Source organism: Xiphophorus hellerii, chromosome 1, assembly GCF_003331165.1.
Source record: "Xiphophorus hellerii strain 12219 chromosome 1, Xiphophorus_hellerii-4.1, whole genome shotgun sequence".
In the NCBI taxonomy this organism is placed as follows: domain Eukaryota; kingdom Metazoa; phylum Chordata; class Actinopteri; order Cyprinodontiformes; family Poeciliidae; genus Xiphophorus; species Xiphophorus hellerii.
This window is the reverse complement of record NC_045672.1, coordinates 3402552-3419522: the sequence shown is the minus strand read 5'-3', so window position 1 is coordinate 3419522 and position 16971 is coordinate 3402552. Positions and strand designations below refer to the sequence as shown.

Genomic DNA, 16971 nt, shown 5'->3' with positions numbered 1-16971 from the left:
GCAAAAACAGACAGAATTTACTTGATCTAGAAACTGTTCTGTGTGCAAAAGTGCAAGTTACCTGGTGACACCATGGAAGCTGTGCAGGAACCGCACAACGGTTTGATTACAGACTTATTCAACACTAGTATGACACACACAGACATTTCCTGCAAGCTGCAACAAATGAATTACCTACTGTGCTCGGGAACGGGCGTCAGGGGATTTGAAGAGAAAGATTTAAAGGCTGATTGAATTATATGCACTGGGAAACATACTCTAACATTCATTTTGCTTAGCATAGGCTACCATTGTGCTTAATAATCATCATTCAAGCTGCTCTTTTTTAGTTTTTCCACATCAATAATATCAAAGCACTTTTGACATTTAAAATAGTTTTGTACAATTTCACATAAACCCAAACATTTTGTATTTTTTGATCCAACAGTAAAAGAAAAAAGAAAAAAAAAGATATTTTAATTTTTTTGTATCCAATTATAAAACATAAAACAAAACAAATGACCACTCTGTCATTTTTTGATTTTTGGTCAACTGAAAATGGAAAGAAAAAAATTATACACAGCCATATTTGAAGAATTTTTTGCCATGGCTAGTACACACTGAACTGGGAGCAGTGAGTTTATCAACACAGGTGCTTAAAGCTACTAAATGCATTCAGAACAACAAAAATATCCCTGAATACCTACCACATAGTAAAATTTAAAAAATGGATTATGAACAATCAACCCACCCACTTTTGATGGAAAGTATCATGGGAGATTTTAACTACAGTTTCTTCAACTTCTTGTTCCATCTAGCAGGGTAAAGCGCTAATGTGTATATACAAATATATCTCATTTAGTGTTTTACTATTACAGTAAATCTTATTAGTTGAACCTGTTCGTAAAAAAGTAAAACCTTTTTGGGGCATCTTGTGTTGAGTAAAGTTGGTGCTTCTTCCACCACAGAGTTCAGCTGTGGACACACAAACCCTGCGCTAAGGAACAAATCTTGATTTCAGAGGTGAGGGACATACAGCTAGCTTCTCTTTTAGACATCCTGCCACCTGGCTACACTTAATTAGCCAACACACAGCCTACACAAATTCAGACATTAATATAAATGAAAGCTCTAATAGCAAAATCCATCTAACTGACGTGACCCAGGCAGAACAAACAGCCAACATGTAAACAACATACAGCCTGGCTGACTAACAAAACACCAGTGTTCAAGTCCAGTGTTGGGATGGGCAATTAGCAAGAAACTTCAGACCCAGTCGACTTGGACTGGACTCTAGAGGCAAGCAGGCCTCAGCTAGAGCGGCTGTGTTTTGTAGTTTAAATATCTGCATGTTACTGTAGAAACAAGTAGACAATGAATCTGAGTAATTGACAAATTTGTGACTGAAACCTGCAGCCAGATGAAATATTTCAATATACGACATGTATACTACTTTTATAGATAAAATCTATAAAAGTAGTTTAAGTAGGAAACTTTTAGTACATTAAAAGCTGTGATTACATCCATTTCTTTCAATGTGGATTCTATTTATGATCAGCTTAAAATTAGCAATTGAATTGAAATGTTACATCACCTATAGACAGTGGCGGAGCTAGACTTTTAAAGTTGAGGGGGGGGCAAGGGGGATCAGGGCTATCTCGAAGGGGTTGGGGGGTGTGGCAAAAATGAGAATGTGTGTGTATATATATACATCTACATATAGATCCATCTATCTATATGTATGTATACACATCTATATGTATGAGTATATACTGTATATATACAGTATATGAAAGAGGGAGAGGTCGTGTTAACGGAATATTTTCCGTATTTGACTGGTTGTTTTTTTAAACTATGGGAAAATTTGAAGCCCGTCCGTCATTTGACAGGTTATAATTAACGCCCCTGGCTGGTGCACATGTCCAGACATTATGGACTATAGAGGCAACTAAAATCGGGTCGGACCAGAATTATTTACTTAATGGTGGCTCGGGCTTCTAATGCATTTAATGAGTTTGCAGCACATGGAGAAAACCTAAAGACAGTGAGTGATCAAGTTGTTTTGATCCACTTATTATAGTTTAAATAGAGGAGTAGCATATATATTATCACATGGACTTATATAAAGTTCTATACATTTTCTTTTCATATATTTATTATTGTTTTTCTTCTTTGGCTATTAGGTTGGCTTACAATGATTCCAAATAATGTACAGGAATGACCTGGTGTTGCTACATGTCAATCATCAGGGAGGGCAACTGAGGGGGGCAATCAGATGTCAGGGGGGGCCAGTGCCCTCCTGGCCCCTCCTTTGGCTCTGCCCCTGCCTATAGACAGTTATTTTCAGAAACCTATGGAAAGAAAAAAAGAAAACTTGCTTGCAGCCCCTAGCTATGACAGTTCAGCAAATTCTGGCATGTGCTGTCAACTCTGTGGACATGCCACACAAATGACTCTGAGAAGTGGAAGACAGTCTGCCAAATGTTTGAGTAAGTGGAGGTGAATGCAACATGCCTGAGCAGATACATGATTCAAGAGCTGCAAGGGCTGCCTGTCTTGAAGTGATGAAGGGTGTGACACGATCAGAGACAGGAGAGACTTTTAACATAATTTATGTAATTTGATATATGTTTGAATTTATCTGATATTTGTTCACACTTGCTTTGACACTGGTGCTTCATGTTTTTATTAAATTCAATAGGCAACAAGGTTGAAACACATGATTAAATACACCTGGTGGTCACTGGGTGAGAGACAACGTAGAGACATAGAGACACACACTCACACCTGAGGTCAACTTAGAGAACCTAATGTTTTTAAGCTGGGAAGAAGCCTGAATATCTGGTGGGAACCCATGCGTGCACAGAGTGAACATGCTGAAAGATTTGAACCGAGGACCTTCTTGCTGCTCCCAACTGCCACTTTACAGCTGAATTGCCTGTTTCACCATATCAAAACTTACTGTACGAGGAAAAACTACAAAGATGGTTTGAAGTGCTTTGGCAAACAAACCGAACCTTTTTACTATACCTTTTACCGCTTTGGTGTTGGACAAATAAGGAATATTGTGCAATTACGTCACAATTGACACATTATGTAATTAAGCCCGCACCGTGGTGAAGCTGTCCCGTATTTTGGAGGTGTTGAGTTGATAACCCTAATTATTACACATATAGAAAAGCGTTTTCATTTCAGTGCAGCACATTTCATCAGAGAAAAAGCTAGGAAAAGATATTAAGTCAGGCTGTGTTCTAGGAAAAGGGCAGACACTGTAGCTAAGGAACACAGGTAAATAAGGAAGTTAGCAGCAACAAACCTGCTGTATGATGTTTTATCTGTACATGAATGCTGCCCTCTAGTGACTGAAAGGAAGAATAACTAACTGGTTCATGCGACAGTTCTTTTCCATTTGCAAAATAAGATATTCCTCATTAGCATAAGATGCAATTCCTTATTGTACCTTAAGGAAGTAGTCAGGACTGAAATGTCATTCTTATGTTAATTTTACAGTCCTAGCAGTGAGGGTGTCATTTCAGAACCAGACAAATATTAATTTACTGTTGCACCTTTTGAAATATACTGCAGTGTTTTATTTGAAAATAGGCAACATGCTATAGAACAAAGACACTCTACAGATTAAATTGACATTTAATGCATAATGAGATAAAGCATTAAGATTTTACATCAAGCAGCTCCACAGTGAGGCATGCTGCAGGTTCAGGAGCTAAAGCATACACAGACTGTATTAGCCAGGGTTACCCCTCTGAATGTCTGAGAACATGTCTCCCACAGCATGTGTTATAAAGTCAGTCTTGTGAGGGCAGTATATTGTTTTTAAATGGACAATCAGTCAGGTAAGTCCAGCTTAGTCAGTTCTACCTTAGTAAGTGGGGTTTGACTGAAATGTGGGGAAAAATGTTTCAGGTCAACTCTGTCTAATTCAATGATTAACTAAAAGTCTTGCAAATCATTTGAACTATTCTGTTGTTGCCCTTCGCCTGGTGAAAACCAGACTCTTGTTCTACGCTTTGCTTCATTCACAGAGTCTGGACACCTGGCTATTGAGAAACAATTGTTTGCTAAAGGCTTGGACTAAAATGTTTGGCCACGTCGATAAAGCTTACCTGAAATTGCATGTGCTGTAAACAATCAGGCCCCGTGTATATATGATGGAACATGATGGCTGTTACTGAGAGCTGCAGCAATAAAATCTCTTAAACATTCCTTCTTCTTACTTTAGTTGCTCAATATTTGAAAGTGTGGCCAACAGACTCAATGGGTCTGTTTACATCATCTGTTGCAATTGTCAAACTACAACTATAAGTAGACCACAATTCTAAACCAACTCAGAAAATCAACATCATTGTTCACCTCACTTTCTGTTCGCTGATTGGCCCAGCTGAAATTCTAACAGACCAATCCAAGTCAATGGGAGAAATTCTAGATGGAGCACTGAAGGATGATGAGAATCAAGGGGAACTGCACAGGAAGGCAATGACCAAACTAATGGTCCTATGATATGGCCATAACCTAGGCAGTGACAGAAATGTGGTTTTGTAAACATTGTGGTTTAAGTTCATATAGTAGGAGCAAAGGTTTGTTACAAAGAAAAGTGTGCAGCCATCATTGGTTTGCATAAAATGTCACATTTAATTTGCAGGACACTGCAATGACGAATATTCAAGCTGGATGTTCTCAAGAGGATCCTGTTGCCACCAGTGCAGAGCTTGCTGAACTGTGTCAACAGGTTGGTGTGCTACAGTGAGGGGAATAATGTTTCAAGAGAAACTAGAGGGACAGACCAGAATTCTGCAGGAAAAAACAAGGAGAACATAACGATGGAGCTACTGTGATGACTTTCTAGTCTGCCATACAACACCATGAAACAAGGTAATCCTTAGGTTTTTATTTCAGTACATTTAGGCAGTTTATAAACTTTTTTTTAACAAACATTTTAGTTGCCGTTATTGGCATTCATAAGGGTTTAGGTTACAGATTAATAACAACAGTCAATTTCTTTGTTTAGAACAACCAGTGACACTGAAATACATCTTAAATAAAGCACATAGCTTACATCATTCCCACCTAAAAACTGATTCAGTGTTTGTTGAGTTGCCATGGCTGCTCTAGATCTGTTTCTGGTCGTGAAAGGAGGAGGTAGATGTCAGACTTAAATACTGTTGGATAAACCACAGACTTTGATGTCACAGGGAGAAACACAGTTTTGTCCTGAAACTAGTCTTTTACCAACATGGACTGAAAGGCCAAGCAGAGAAGAAGAAGCCATTACTCCAAACAACATAAAAAGCCAGATTACAATTTATAAATGTCCAAGGGATCATTTTTGGAGACATTCTCTATGGTGTCATGTGGTGTTTGTGCACATGACCATCATTATGTTTGGAGCAAGGGAAACTTTACAAGTGAACTTCACAAAGTTGATTAGAAAGGAAAAGAATGTCATGCAGTGGGGAAACAGATGTCAGCACAAACAGACCTTCCACAGTACAGATCTGGATTAGTTACAAAGTGGCTTAAGGGCAACAATATCGATGTTTTTGCAGTGGTCATTACAAAACATTGACTTCAGCTCCATCAAAATGTTGTAGCTTAAAAATGGTGTGTGAGTGACAAGTCTGACTCAGTTACACCAGTTTATTCAGGAGGAATGGGACAAATTTCTAGCAAGCTATTGTGAGAAGCTTATGGAATGAACCCCAGAATGTTTGAATCAAGTCATATGGTTTATGGGACAATTCTTCCAAATATTAAGAAAATGTAGGGAAACTAATGGATTTGTGGAAAGTTAAAAAGAAGTCTATGTATCATTATTGTGACATTTAGAAAGTAGCAGGGTATATGATGGGAAAAAGAATATGTGCCTTTGTATAGTGTATGTAAATATCTGGCTTCAACTGTAAAATTAATAAACTTGCTAATAAAATAAACAGCATCTTTCCGCCATGGCTGTACAGGCAACCATATCCACAAAACCTGCCCTTTATTGAATCTTGTATCAAATGATAAACATGTAAGCTGAAGCAAAAATGCTAAAACAGTTCATGCTGCTTTCAACCCCTCCCCAATTGTTCTTGACCTTTGAACCTGACACAGACAGCCACACCGACATGTCTTACATGGCTGTCTGGCCTGGGTTATCGGGGTCAAAAGTCATGATCTCCATGTGGATAAGACCTGGAAAACAGAAAGCAGTGTTAAATTTAGCAGAGAAATCTCTTGTGTACAAACAAATCTTTCAGGAATATGAAATCGTCACTACACTAGGATTTAGATTGTCTCAGTAGAGAGCACCCGAGTCTTTAGCTTTGCCATACATACTCTTCCATTCTCCGACATCGAGCTCAAGGCTCTCGAAGGAGTCATCGTAAGGTTTGGAGTCTGGTTCTGAGTCTGCGTCGTGGTATTCTGACAGAAACGGGTGGGCCAGTCCTTGATTGGCTGTGAGCCTCTTCTCTGGATCCAGCAGCAACATCCCCTCCAGAAGGTTTAAAGCTGGAGGCATCAGGACAGAAACCATCCCGTCTTCTATTAACCGTCAATGCTTTCAGACTTGGGTTGATTTGATTTTATTTACTGTAAGTGTTTCTATTAGAAGGCACACTGTACTTTTTCTGGTATGTTATAGACCTAGAGTCAGGTCCGCATAAACAAACTCACCTTTCTCATTCATTGTTGGAAACACTAATTTAAAATTCTTCTTCTTTTGTGAGGGCAGACCTTGCACATATGACTGTGCCTGAAAAATAAATGACACGAGTCACATGATTTTTCAGAAACTGACAAACACTGATGAAAATGAGTGAAAACCTTCAAATAGATTAATCTCTTATTTCAGTAGCATGATATCCATCCATTGTCTTCCGCTTATCCAGGGTTGAGTTACAGGGGCAGCAGCCTAAGCCCTGACCTCCTAGACCTCCCTCTCTCCAGCCACTTGGGCCAGCTCCCAAGGCGTTCCTAGCCCAGCAGAGAAACATAGTCCCTGCAGTGTGTCCAGGGTCTTCTGCTAGGTCTGCTCCTGTTGGGATGTGCATGGAACATCTCAACAGGAAGGCATCCAGGAGGCATCCTAATTGGATTGCCCCAGTCACCTGAACTGGTTCCTCTTGACGTGAAGAAGCAGCACTTTGAGTCCCTCCAGGATGATCAAGCTTTTCACACTGTCTCTAAGCGATAGCCCAGGCACCATGACGTGACCATAGATGAGGGCAGGAATATAGATCAACCGTTAAACCAAGAGCTTTGCCTTTTGGCAAAAGCTCTTCATCATGGCAGACAGTTACAGCACCTGCACCACTGCAGACACCACACAAATCTGCCTATTGACCATTTTTCCCTCGTTCACAAACACCACCACAAGATACTTCAACTCCTCTACTTAGGGCAGGACCTTGTCTCTGACGTGGTGAATGTATTCTACCCTGGTTCAACACCAGAAATGGGTAGTTCCTAATTTATATTCTGGCTGGTTCACACTCCACTGCAAACTACTCCAGGGAAAGGTTACGAACACAATTAGTGACAAAGGGCAACCTTGGTGGAGTCCAACTTACTGTCTGCAACAAGGACCAAACTCTGGCATTAGTTGTACAGAGACCTAACAGCCAGTGCTGTGTATAGCCTGGTTCCCCATACACAGGACTACCCAAGGGAGACATTTGAATGCCTTCTCCAAGTCCACAAAACACATGTAAACTGAGTTCACCAAAACACAAAATCAACCTTCTTCCACAGCTATCTCAATTTCAGATCTAGATTGGGGGACCAGAAGAACCTCTCTTCAATGATAGGTTCAGGACATTAACTGCAACTAATGATTAATTTATGCACATCTTGACCAGGTGTGCAAACAAATTTGTCTGCATCAGTAGCATACTGGAAATGTCAGTATGGTTGTTTTGTGGACAAAAAATAACTCACATCTTTACTCTGCATCTTCTGCACTAGGGACGAGTCTGGTGTTCCTGTCAGATTGAGGATCTTCTTCAGCTGATCAATACCTGGATGCTTAGGTAAGAAAACCAGGGCTATCTGTTCAGTGTGTGTCTGTTTAGCTGTATTTTAAATCAACTAAATTTAATTTGAACATTTTCTTATTAATACATTAAGCTAATATTAGCACACATGCTGATTTATATTCATGAGTATATGATTCAGCCATTTATTCCTTTCACATGTAGGAATAAGGATTGAAACTCAAGCCTTATTCTTTATCCTTATAATAATTGAGCATGAAGATATCTGTATGTGGATACTGTCGTGTCCTGGGAAAAGCACAGTGCTGGTGATCATTTCAGCCAGGATGCAGGCGGCTGACCAGACGTCCACTGCAAAGAGGCAGAATCTCAGTCACAAAAATCTGTTTGACATGTTGTGTTGTAGCCTACTTCAATAGCATATTTCATTTGAGACTAGGCCTGCCACGATAAACGGTAAATCAATTCTGTTAATGACACTGAATGAAAAAAGGCTAAACTCCGGTGCTCTCCACTGACCCTCCCTTCCTCATTTCCTTAGTGTAATGCCCAGCGCACACAACACGATCTTAGAGCTGTCGGCCGATCGCTGGCCCATTTTCAAAACCTGACAGACCACACATTAGCCACAGAAATCCTAGGTATAACGGTTCTATCGGGTTCGTTCCTGCCGTGTGGTGTCCAACAATGGGCACAAAATAATGGCTACAAGTCCAGTGAACTAATTTTAAAACCAGGCATTAATCAATGCTTTACTACAATCTACCTGCAGTGCATATGGCTAGTGTCAGTTCTGACTGAATGAAAATCATTATAGCCTATTTACGTCACGTTAACGAAGAACAGCTGAAAAGTTACCGGGTTTATCAACTGCGGTAGCAATTTCGCTCCAACTCCTCCCCTTGTCATTTCTATATTCTTTGCATGTTGAATAAACATTAATGTTGTTTCCACATATCGTTGCGTCGTGTCAGCTGTTTGGGATTCCCCTCCATAATTTCCCCTCAGAAAGCACAGAGGAGAATCCTCTTCTGATTGGCTGCCTGTCACATTCAACAGGCTGTGTTAAGCTCCCAGTCGGGGAAAACCCCTGATTTGGATCGGAGCACGATCTACCGTAACACACCACACAATCTTAGAAAGACCAACTTTCTAAGATTGTTGGAAGGGGAAAAATAGGAGCAAAAACCTTGTAGTGTGAACTATTGCATCATGTAGTCGGATTTGCCCATCTTCTCTATTTAAATCTAATTATTACTGAAGGGCAACATAATATACAGACTTCATAATCTGCAGTCTTTTGGTTGAATGCAGTATTTATTTCCACTTTGGCTTTATGTTGTTTAGTTGTTTTTTTTCAAGTGAGTTTTTTGTTAATGGAGACTGAGAATCCATTTTATTTTTGTTTTTGGTTGTTTTGTTTATTTTGTTTATCAGCTCAAGTGTTAAGTGTTCTTTTGAAAATAAAGTGTATCTATCTTTGGCAAGAAATCGCATGCATTATTACGTCATTTCCATTAAATCAGTGTAAAAAGGTCTTCAAACAATATTATCGTTTATCGCAATAATTTTTGAGACAATTAATCGTTGAGCAAAATTTGCTATCGTGACAGGCCTATTTGAGACAAATTGATATTAAAGATGCACAGTATTGTTCTTACCTGCCTGACTGTAGTGCATCCAGTTGAAAATGACCTCAGGTGCTCTGTACCAGCGTGTGACCACATAACCAGTCATTTCACTCTCAGTTTGTCTCGCCAGACCAAAATCCAGAATCTGAAATGAATGGCACTTGATTTTTTTCTGTACTTAATTCTTTCAATATGAGGAGCACTGTGAATATTCAGTTTCAAGTTTTGATGCAAATTCACAATAAAATTGTGGTCAGAACTTTGATTGACCTATTCTATTTTGTGTTTCTGCATTGTCCTGTAAGCCACCCAGTTTCACTATAGGGAATGTGATATCAAGGTGTTAGTTTGTCTCTACACTTTACCTTTAGCAGGTACACACTTTGGCTACTCCTCTAATGGCAGAGATCATTTTTTGTTTAGCACTTTAATGTTTTTGCAAACTTTCAAAACGTTTAGCCTATTTAGACTCTGATTCTGAAAGACTCACTTATTTGGCTATTTTGTAAACTTTCAGTTGAATAAAAGTGAACCTCTTTGTTGTAGTTTTAATTATTGACTGTCAAGAATTTTTCAAGTAGTCAGCCGTTTGCATTCATGCTGGTGAAGAGGATGCAGCCTGTTTATGCAGCATTTCCATTTCCTCTCTTCTCCTTTCCTTTCTTTTTTTCCAAAAAGCTTTGAGCAAATTGCAAGTAAGCAAAACATGAAGCAATGAGGTACAGCCTACAACAGAAAACAGTTACATGGACAATCAGGTGTGTTAATGAAAACATACATAACATTCATAAATACTAACTATTTTTGAGAGACTCCATGCTCTCTTTGTGACACATGATGGGTATAACTATGGTTGAATGTAGCGCTTTAGCATTAGCTTCCACTAACCACTACGTTGGCGTAGGACTTTGGCGTTAGTGGAACTAATGTGTATGTTTTAAGGTTAGGGCAGCTACATTTATAGTTTGCGGTGCCCACCACTGTCATACATTTTGAGAACTTACCTTTAATTCACAGGATTCACTCACGGCCAGATTGCCCGGCTTCAGATCCTACAACACACGAGTAACACCTTGGCATTAATTTCAGCATATGTTTGCTTCTTTGCTGGCAGAAAAATAAAGAAAAATCTAAACGAGTTATTAATGAATTAGACATTGAAGCTGATGTATACCAACCCGATGTATGATCCCAGCAGAGTGGATGTACTGCAGAGAACAACAACATGGATTTAAGAACATTAGGAAGACAGTAGGGAGATTATCTTTGTGAACTTAAGAGATGTTGGAAAAACATATCAAAAGAAAGAAACATCTTAAGATATATGCATACGTACTCTAGTTTTACAGTTAGAATTGTGTTTCCACAAAGCACTGTTGGTTACATATTAACTAGCAGTGCCTGAGGGGATAAATAAGGGTAAGGAAGACACACACCCATGACACACTCTGCCTGGGAATGGCATAAAGAACAGATTATCTGACAAGATTCCTTTGAACATTCTCTTAAATGTATTTGTTGTGCAATCACAGTCATTTATTAACACAATAGTTAAATGCTTTTTCTTATACAAAACACTGAGTAGTTGATGAACTATAGTTGATGAACTAGTTAAAGAACTGTTTTGTAAAGGCAGAAAACATTCTGCAAATAAGATACATAGCTGAAATTAGACATGTACATACACTGAAAAACTATTTCTGGCATTAAATCGAAGCACACTTTTCCTGCTTCAGGTTCATTTGGACTTATCAGAAGATTTCTATTTTCTGGAAGCAGTATTAACTTCATCACTGGGCCTCTGTTGCATTAACTTGGTTTTGGTATTGACACTCCCTAAGCTCGGCCTCAGTTTTGCTCACAAGACGCTCTTTTTCTTCCCAGACGGGTCCCTTATCTTTGTGATCTAGGAAGGCAGTAAGAGTGTTTTTTTTCTCCTCTGTGCATGTTCCACCTTGTGCTGCTGCTGCTTCATTTTGTTAATATGACTTGGTTCAGACTTGTTGAAGCTGAGATATTTTGACATTTCTATCCTGGTGAGATTGTTGCTGAGATTTTTTTACACCGACGCACAAGTGTGATAAACTCCATCAAAACTGTGGAATATTTTACCTATCAGAGAATACACCTTTTAGCAGTGGCTACATGTAAGTTGCAGCTGTAATTTGTAGTCCTAAAAAGTGTTGGCTCAGGGGAACTGAATATAAATCCAATCACACTTTCTATATTTTTATTTATAAAGAAATAAAACAAAAAAACCTTCTACTTTACAACTGTGTACTACTATGTGTTGGTCTAGCACTTAAAATCCAAATAAAACACAGAAATGTGTTATTCAACAGAAAATAAACTTTTGCAAGACACAAAGACCTGCATAATAAGCTTATTTGGAGACGCAGGGAGGTGGTTGTATATCACAAATGGCCCAGTAGGAGATCGTAAATAAAGCAAATAATAATAATAATAATAATAATAATAATAATAATAATCAAATCACTCACCTTCAGGCCTCTTAGCAGTTGATAAAACAGATATGTGATGATGCGATCAGATAATCTCTTTCTCTTCATAATGTGGCCCAGATCTTGGGCTACAAAGGGCATCACCATGTAACTAAAGATTGACAGATATCAAGGGAGGAAAGAAACACAAGTATAAACTAAATCAAATCAAATCTTCAGGCCTAAGCCTAAAAGTTCAGGATATATAAAGCAATTTTGAAAATGTAGACAGTAAAAAGGAAAGGAGATCAATATTTGAATGAACAAACCAAGTAAAAACAAGCAGGACGAAGCTGAAACATTGAACCAAACTCAATGAGCTGCAGAAACCAGCAGAATTGTTCTACTTACAAGGTTTGGAATTTCTCCAGTGTGGAGTCGGGTGTAAAGACGTTAAGAAGGCAGATCACCTTTAAAGAAAAATTAATCAATCAATATACAAGCTCAACCTTTAGGATATTTACTTGTGATCATTTTCCCGTTCTTTATATGTACATTAAAACACATTTACACCAGCCTGGATCATTGACTTAACAGCAGAACAGATCCATAGTTTCATGTTTTATGTCAAATTCTGACCCTACCACAAGACGACTTAAATCAACACTTAGACCAGGCAATGGATTAGCAATCTGTTCCTGTCCAATCTTTCAGCACCTGGGTGAACTGTAGCCTCAGCTTCATGTTCTTAGCTGACTGGCGTTGGCATCTGGTGTGACGTTCTACTGCTGTTTGAAGTGTTGGGTGCTTAGATTCTGAATACCTTAACTGTAGCAAATGGGTCATTTTGGCTGCTACTACCTATCATCTTGACTCTACGCTCTGTAAAGCAGGAGATGGTTCGGCATGCCGATGCTTTGTTGGAACTTGATCAGGCATAAACCGAGGTGAGTTGATGTTTGTGTTAGCAAGCAGTCAAACATATGTAACTAACAACGTGTCTGTTGAGTGTATTTTTTACACTTCAAAGTGTGAAATATACATTTTGTTTACATCTTTGTTCCTAGAGGGCAATGAATTTGAAAATTTATTTTAAGAAAAAAGGAATCTAATATAACGTAAAAAATAAAAATCAACTGTATTTGAAAGAATAGGAACATTTTTTAGCAAGATTAGAAAGTTAGGGGTAACCTTGACGTTGAACTTCACCTGAGGTGCCATACAGTGGTAACAGAAACTGATTTCAAGAGAAGATCCAGTAGAGAGGTATTTTCCTCAATTAAGAATGTAGGCTAAAGAAATGTTTGCCTCTTTACCGGTTGCTGCAGGTTTTACTTTTTTGTCACAATTACAAATTTGAGAACATCAACCATCAGACAAAGAACCAGAGTCAATACAAAAATGCATTTTCAAATGATTACATTTGTTAAGAGAACTAATACATCCAAACCAGTCTAGTTGAAAAACTAATCAGCCCCTAACCATGATAGCTTGGCACTGAGTCTTTTAAATCGCAATGGAGGAATTTTGGCCTGCTCTTCTTTTGTTAGCCAGGCTGAAGGATTTCCAAGTATGATTGGTCTGTTAAAAGTTATGCCTCATCTCAACTGGATTTAAAGATGCAGTATTATGCAATTAGCATTATGCATTTAGTGCCATCTTATAGCACAATCAAGAAACTGTTACCTTTAGTTGTTATAAAAATGAAATATATACCAAATATGACTTAAAGATATTTGACTTCATTATAAGAGAAGCTCAGTGGCTCAGTAGCTCCAATAAGATGGTTTGCACAGCACAATGGTTGCCATGAGAGATTAAAGAATTTCTCCTTTAATCTCTAGCTAGCTCCTTCTGACGAGCCAGCAGCAATTAACAAACACCTGGTGGAACTGTTCATCTGCTGAGCTCATATGGTGATGACTTCCTGAAGGCAAAGTTTCAGACAGAGCAGGAGTTTTTAAAGAGACAGAGATCCAATTTCAAGGCGTTAAATTGCAAAGTAAAATTTCTTTTAAGTCATATTTGATATATACAGTATTGTTTTTAACAACTGAAAGAAACATAGTTACTTGATTGTGCTACAAAATGGCACAATGTTTCTGGAAAACAAAAAATACAGATTTTTGTGCTTACTTGGGCTATGTTGAATCTTTAAGATTTGATTCATTTAACTGTTACTAAGTCATCTTTAAGGAGAGAAATATGTTTTTCGCATCACTGTACTTGTTGAATGCAGACTAATTGTCATTTCCTGCAACGTTTCTTCTCACATTATCGTGCTGGATGTGGCGGAGCAGCCTGAGCTCCCTGTAGGCTCGCTTCGCATGGATGAGGGACTGAAAGGGCCGATACAGCTTCTTGATCGCCACCTTCTCTTTGGTCTTCTGGTCGATGGCGGAGCTAAACAAGATTAAACACACTGTCTTATTGACATGGTACACACTGGCTCACATGACTTACACGGATACTCTGATGGAAGTCAGGAACCTAAGGGTTGTTGTTTTCTGACACACCTTTTGTCTATATATCAGTATCATTATCTGCATCACTTTATTACTGTCCCTGTAGGGAGATTTACCAGATCTGAACCAAAACAACATCAGTGTTAACAGACAATAACTCATCAGCAGTTTCTAGTGTTTCAGTGGGAGATCACTAGAAAGAACTGGACAGCTCACATTCCTGCCTGTAGTGTTGAAAAGGTTTGTGGGGGAGATTCTTGTCATTTTGGAGGACCTGCATTGACTTGCCGATCTGCGATCTTCAGGCAGACAAAAACTGTTTCTGTTAGCAAAACCATTTGATCCTGGCCTGTCGGGCTGCCTAAACCACACAGCTGTGGAATGCATATTTAGGTCCTAAAAACACACAGGATAAGTCAATTTACATCCAAACTCAGTCAATGGCTTGGGATACTTTAGAACTTTAGGACAGCACTGATCTATAAAACTATACTAGCAGCTTGACAATGTTTCAGAATGATTAAAGGAACAGCAGAACAACAAAAGTTTTATTAACACTAAAATGTAAATAAGAAGAGCGCAAATCTAAATTGGTGACTATATGACAGTGAGAATTTAAAAAAAAAGAAGTTATAATATCGATAATCATTTTAAAAATGTTGAAAGAGTGACTATTTTTCTTCAAATGTTTTCGCACCCTACCCGGGGTAAACTCACCACACTGTGCCGTAAGCTCCGGAGCCGATCGCCAGCAGCGTCGCGTATCTCTCCGGGACATCCCAGGTGGTTTTCTGCACCTCCACCCGGTGGAAACCCGGCCTGACGGGAGAATTCCTGACCGGAGACTGCATGGCGGCCCGGGATTTCAGGTCGCTGCGGGCGCTTTGACCGCGCGCGCTGTTTCTACCTGACAGGTGGGGTCTGTTCAGCGGGAAGGGTGGGAGCACGCGCGCGCGTGGGAGCGCGCGCGTGGGAGACGCCTCCGCGCGTTTCCGGACACGCTCCCTTAGTTTTTATTAGCTGCAGAAAATCCAGCATTTGACGGGGAGTTTAAGAAATTCATAGAACACATTTCAAGACAGAAAAATGTGTTCTATACATTCAACAGTTTCACTTTCTTTGTGTCATAATCCTTTCACCTCTTCCACCACACGTGAAGGCAACACAGAACAAGAGACTTTAAAAACTGTACTCTGTTTTTTTTTTTTTTTTTAAATCAAATGTAAAAAGGCTGAGAAACCTTTAGCTACCTGGAATGTATTCAAAGACGCACTTCCATGATTCATGTTTTGCTGTCTAAATTATTTCCTTGATCATTATCTGCTTTTAAATCGATGTTGGACTTTGTTCCTATATTTACAAGAAGGGAAGAGAAGAATTCTTACAATGCACATGTTTCTGAATTCTAACGTTGGTGGGGCAAAATAGTGGGTTTTATTATTAATTATTATTATTATTATTATTATTATTAATAAGATTGTGTTGTTTTCTGTTTCTTTTACCTTTTTTAAAGGATTTAAAAACACGGTTATGGGTCTTTGCATTTCACTTAATTAAATAGTATATGGGAGTCCATTACTGACATTTTGAAGCAAATCAACATTTTTGGAGACATTACCATTGAAGGCTATGGCTAGGTTTAGCTTTCTATGTTTCATTTGGAATATAATAAATTATTGTGTATTAATTGTTTAAATCCGGTGGAAGGATTTTTGCTTACTTTTTTATTTAAGGATAGTTGTTGTGATGTATAACTCAGCTATCCTTACAAGACGTTACTTGGATGATATGAGTTACGACATTTTATTTCTCTCTGGGATAAATAAAGCATTTTTAAATTAATTTCCTTAATGTAGATTTATTTAGATATCAAAGCCTTCTTTTTTACTTCTCAAGAACAAAACATCTCTCAGAAGGCCTAGAACAAAAAATAAAACTATTTCACAAATATACAGTTAACTTGCTATTAAAAGGAACTAAAAATCTCACCTATGAACAATTTAAAATATTGTCACCTTCCTAAAATAATGGCGTAAGTCAGTTTTTGTTGAAAATAATTCACCACCTGTTTCTTTCCGAAATATGTTTTAGGCAAAGAAAACAACAAAGCAAAGCAAAACAAAACAAAAAACACTTGGCAAAAAAATTACCAATAATTTATGAAGGTTACGGACTTCTTTTTAAGAAACAGTTCTACCTAACAACCAGCAGAGGGCAGGGTCATCTTATCTGGGCTTTAACGGGTCATTCTGATCTTCACTGAGTTAAATCTGTTCTGAGGTCCATCATCAGTTTACATATCGATCTAAAACAGTGTAATTATAACAGTGTAGTTGTAACTACACTAAAAGTTGTTTTGAAATATTGAGGTAGATGATAGTGCAAAAATATTGGTAGGAACTATCAGCCAGCAGGAATAAAACTCTTTCTACAAGTGCTGAGAAATGTGAAAGAAAAA

At 38.4% G+C, this 16971-nt stretch overlaps 1 protein-coding gene and 1 long non-coding RNA gene across 2 annotated transcripts in view; both read right to left on the bottom strand.

The window, feature by feature from the left end:
• LOC116720590 (uncharacterized) overlaps positions 1–16971 on the bottom strand; it is a 957300-nt gene that overhangs the window by 459355 nt on the left and 480974 nt on the right. The window lies entirely within an intron of this gene.
• On the bottom strand, positions 4871–15463 carry LOC116720481 (mitogen-activated protein kinase 12). The gene is made up of 12 exons (XM_032563772.1): positions 15231–15463; positions 14322–14451; positions 12460–12518; positions 12109–12220; positions 10786–10815; positions 10612–10659; positions 9638–9752; positions 8256–8327; positions 7921–8000; positions 6658–6736; positions 6319–6492; positions 4871–6174 (listed from the first exon to the last, which is right to left on the bottom strand). Exons 1-12 carry the CDS (start codon positions 15362–15364, stop codon positions 6113–6115), a joined length of 1095 nt encoding a protein of 364 aa, XP_032419663.1. The 5' UTR covers positions 15365–15463; the 3' UTR covers positions 4871–6112.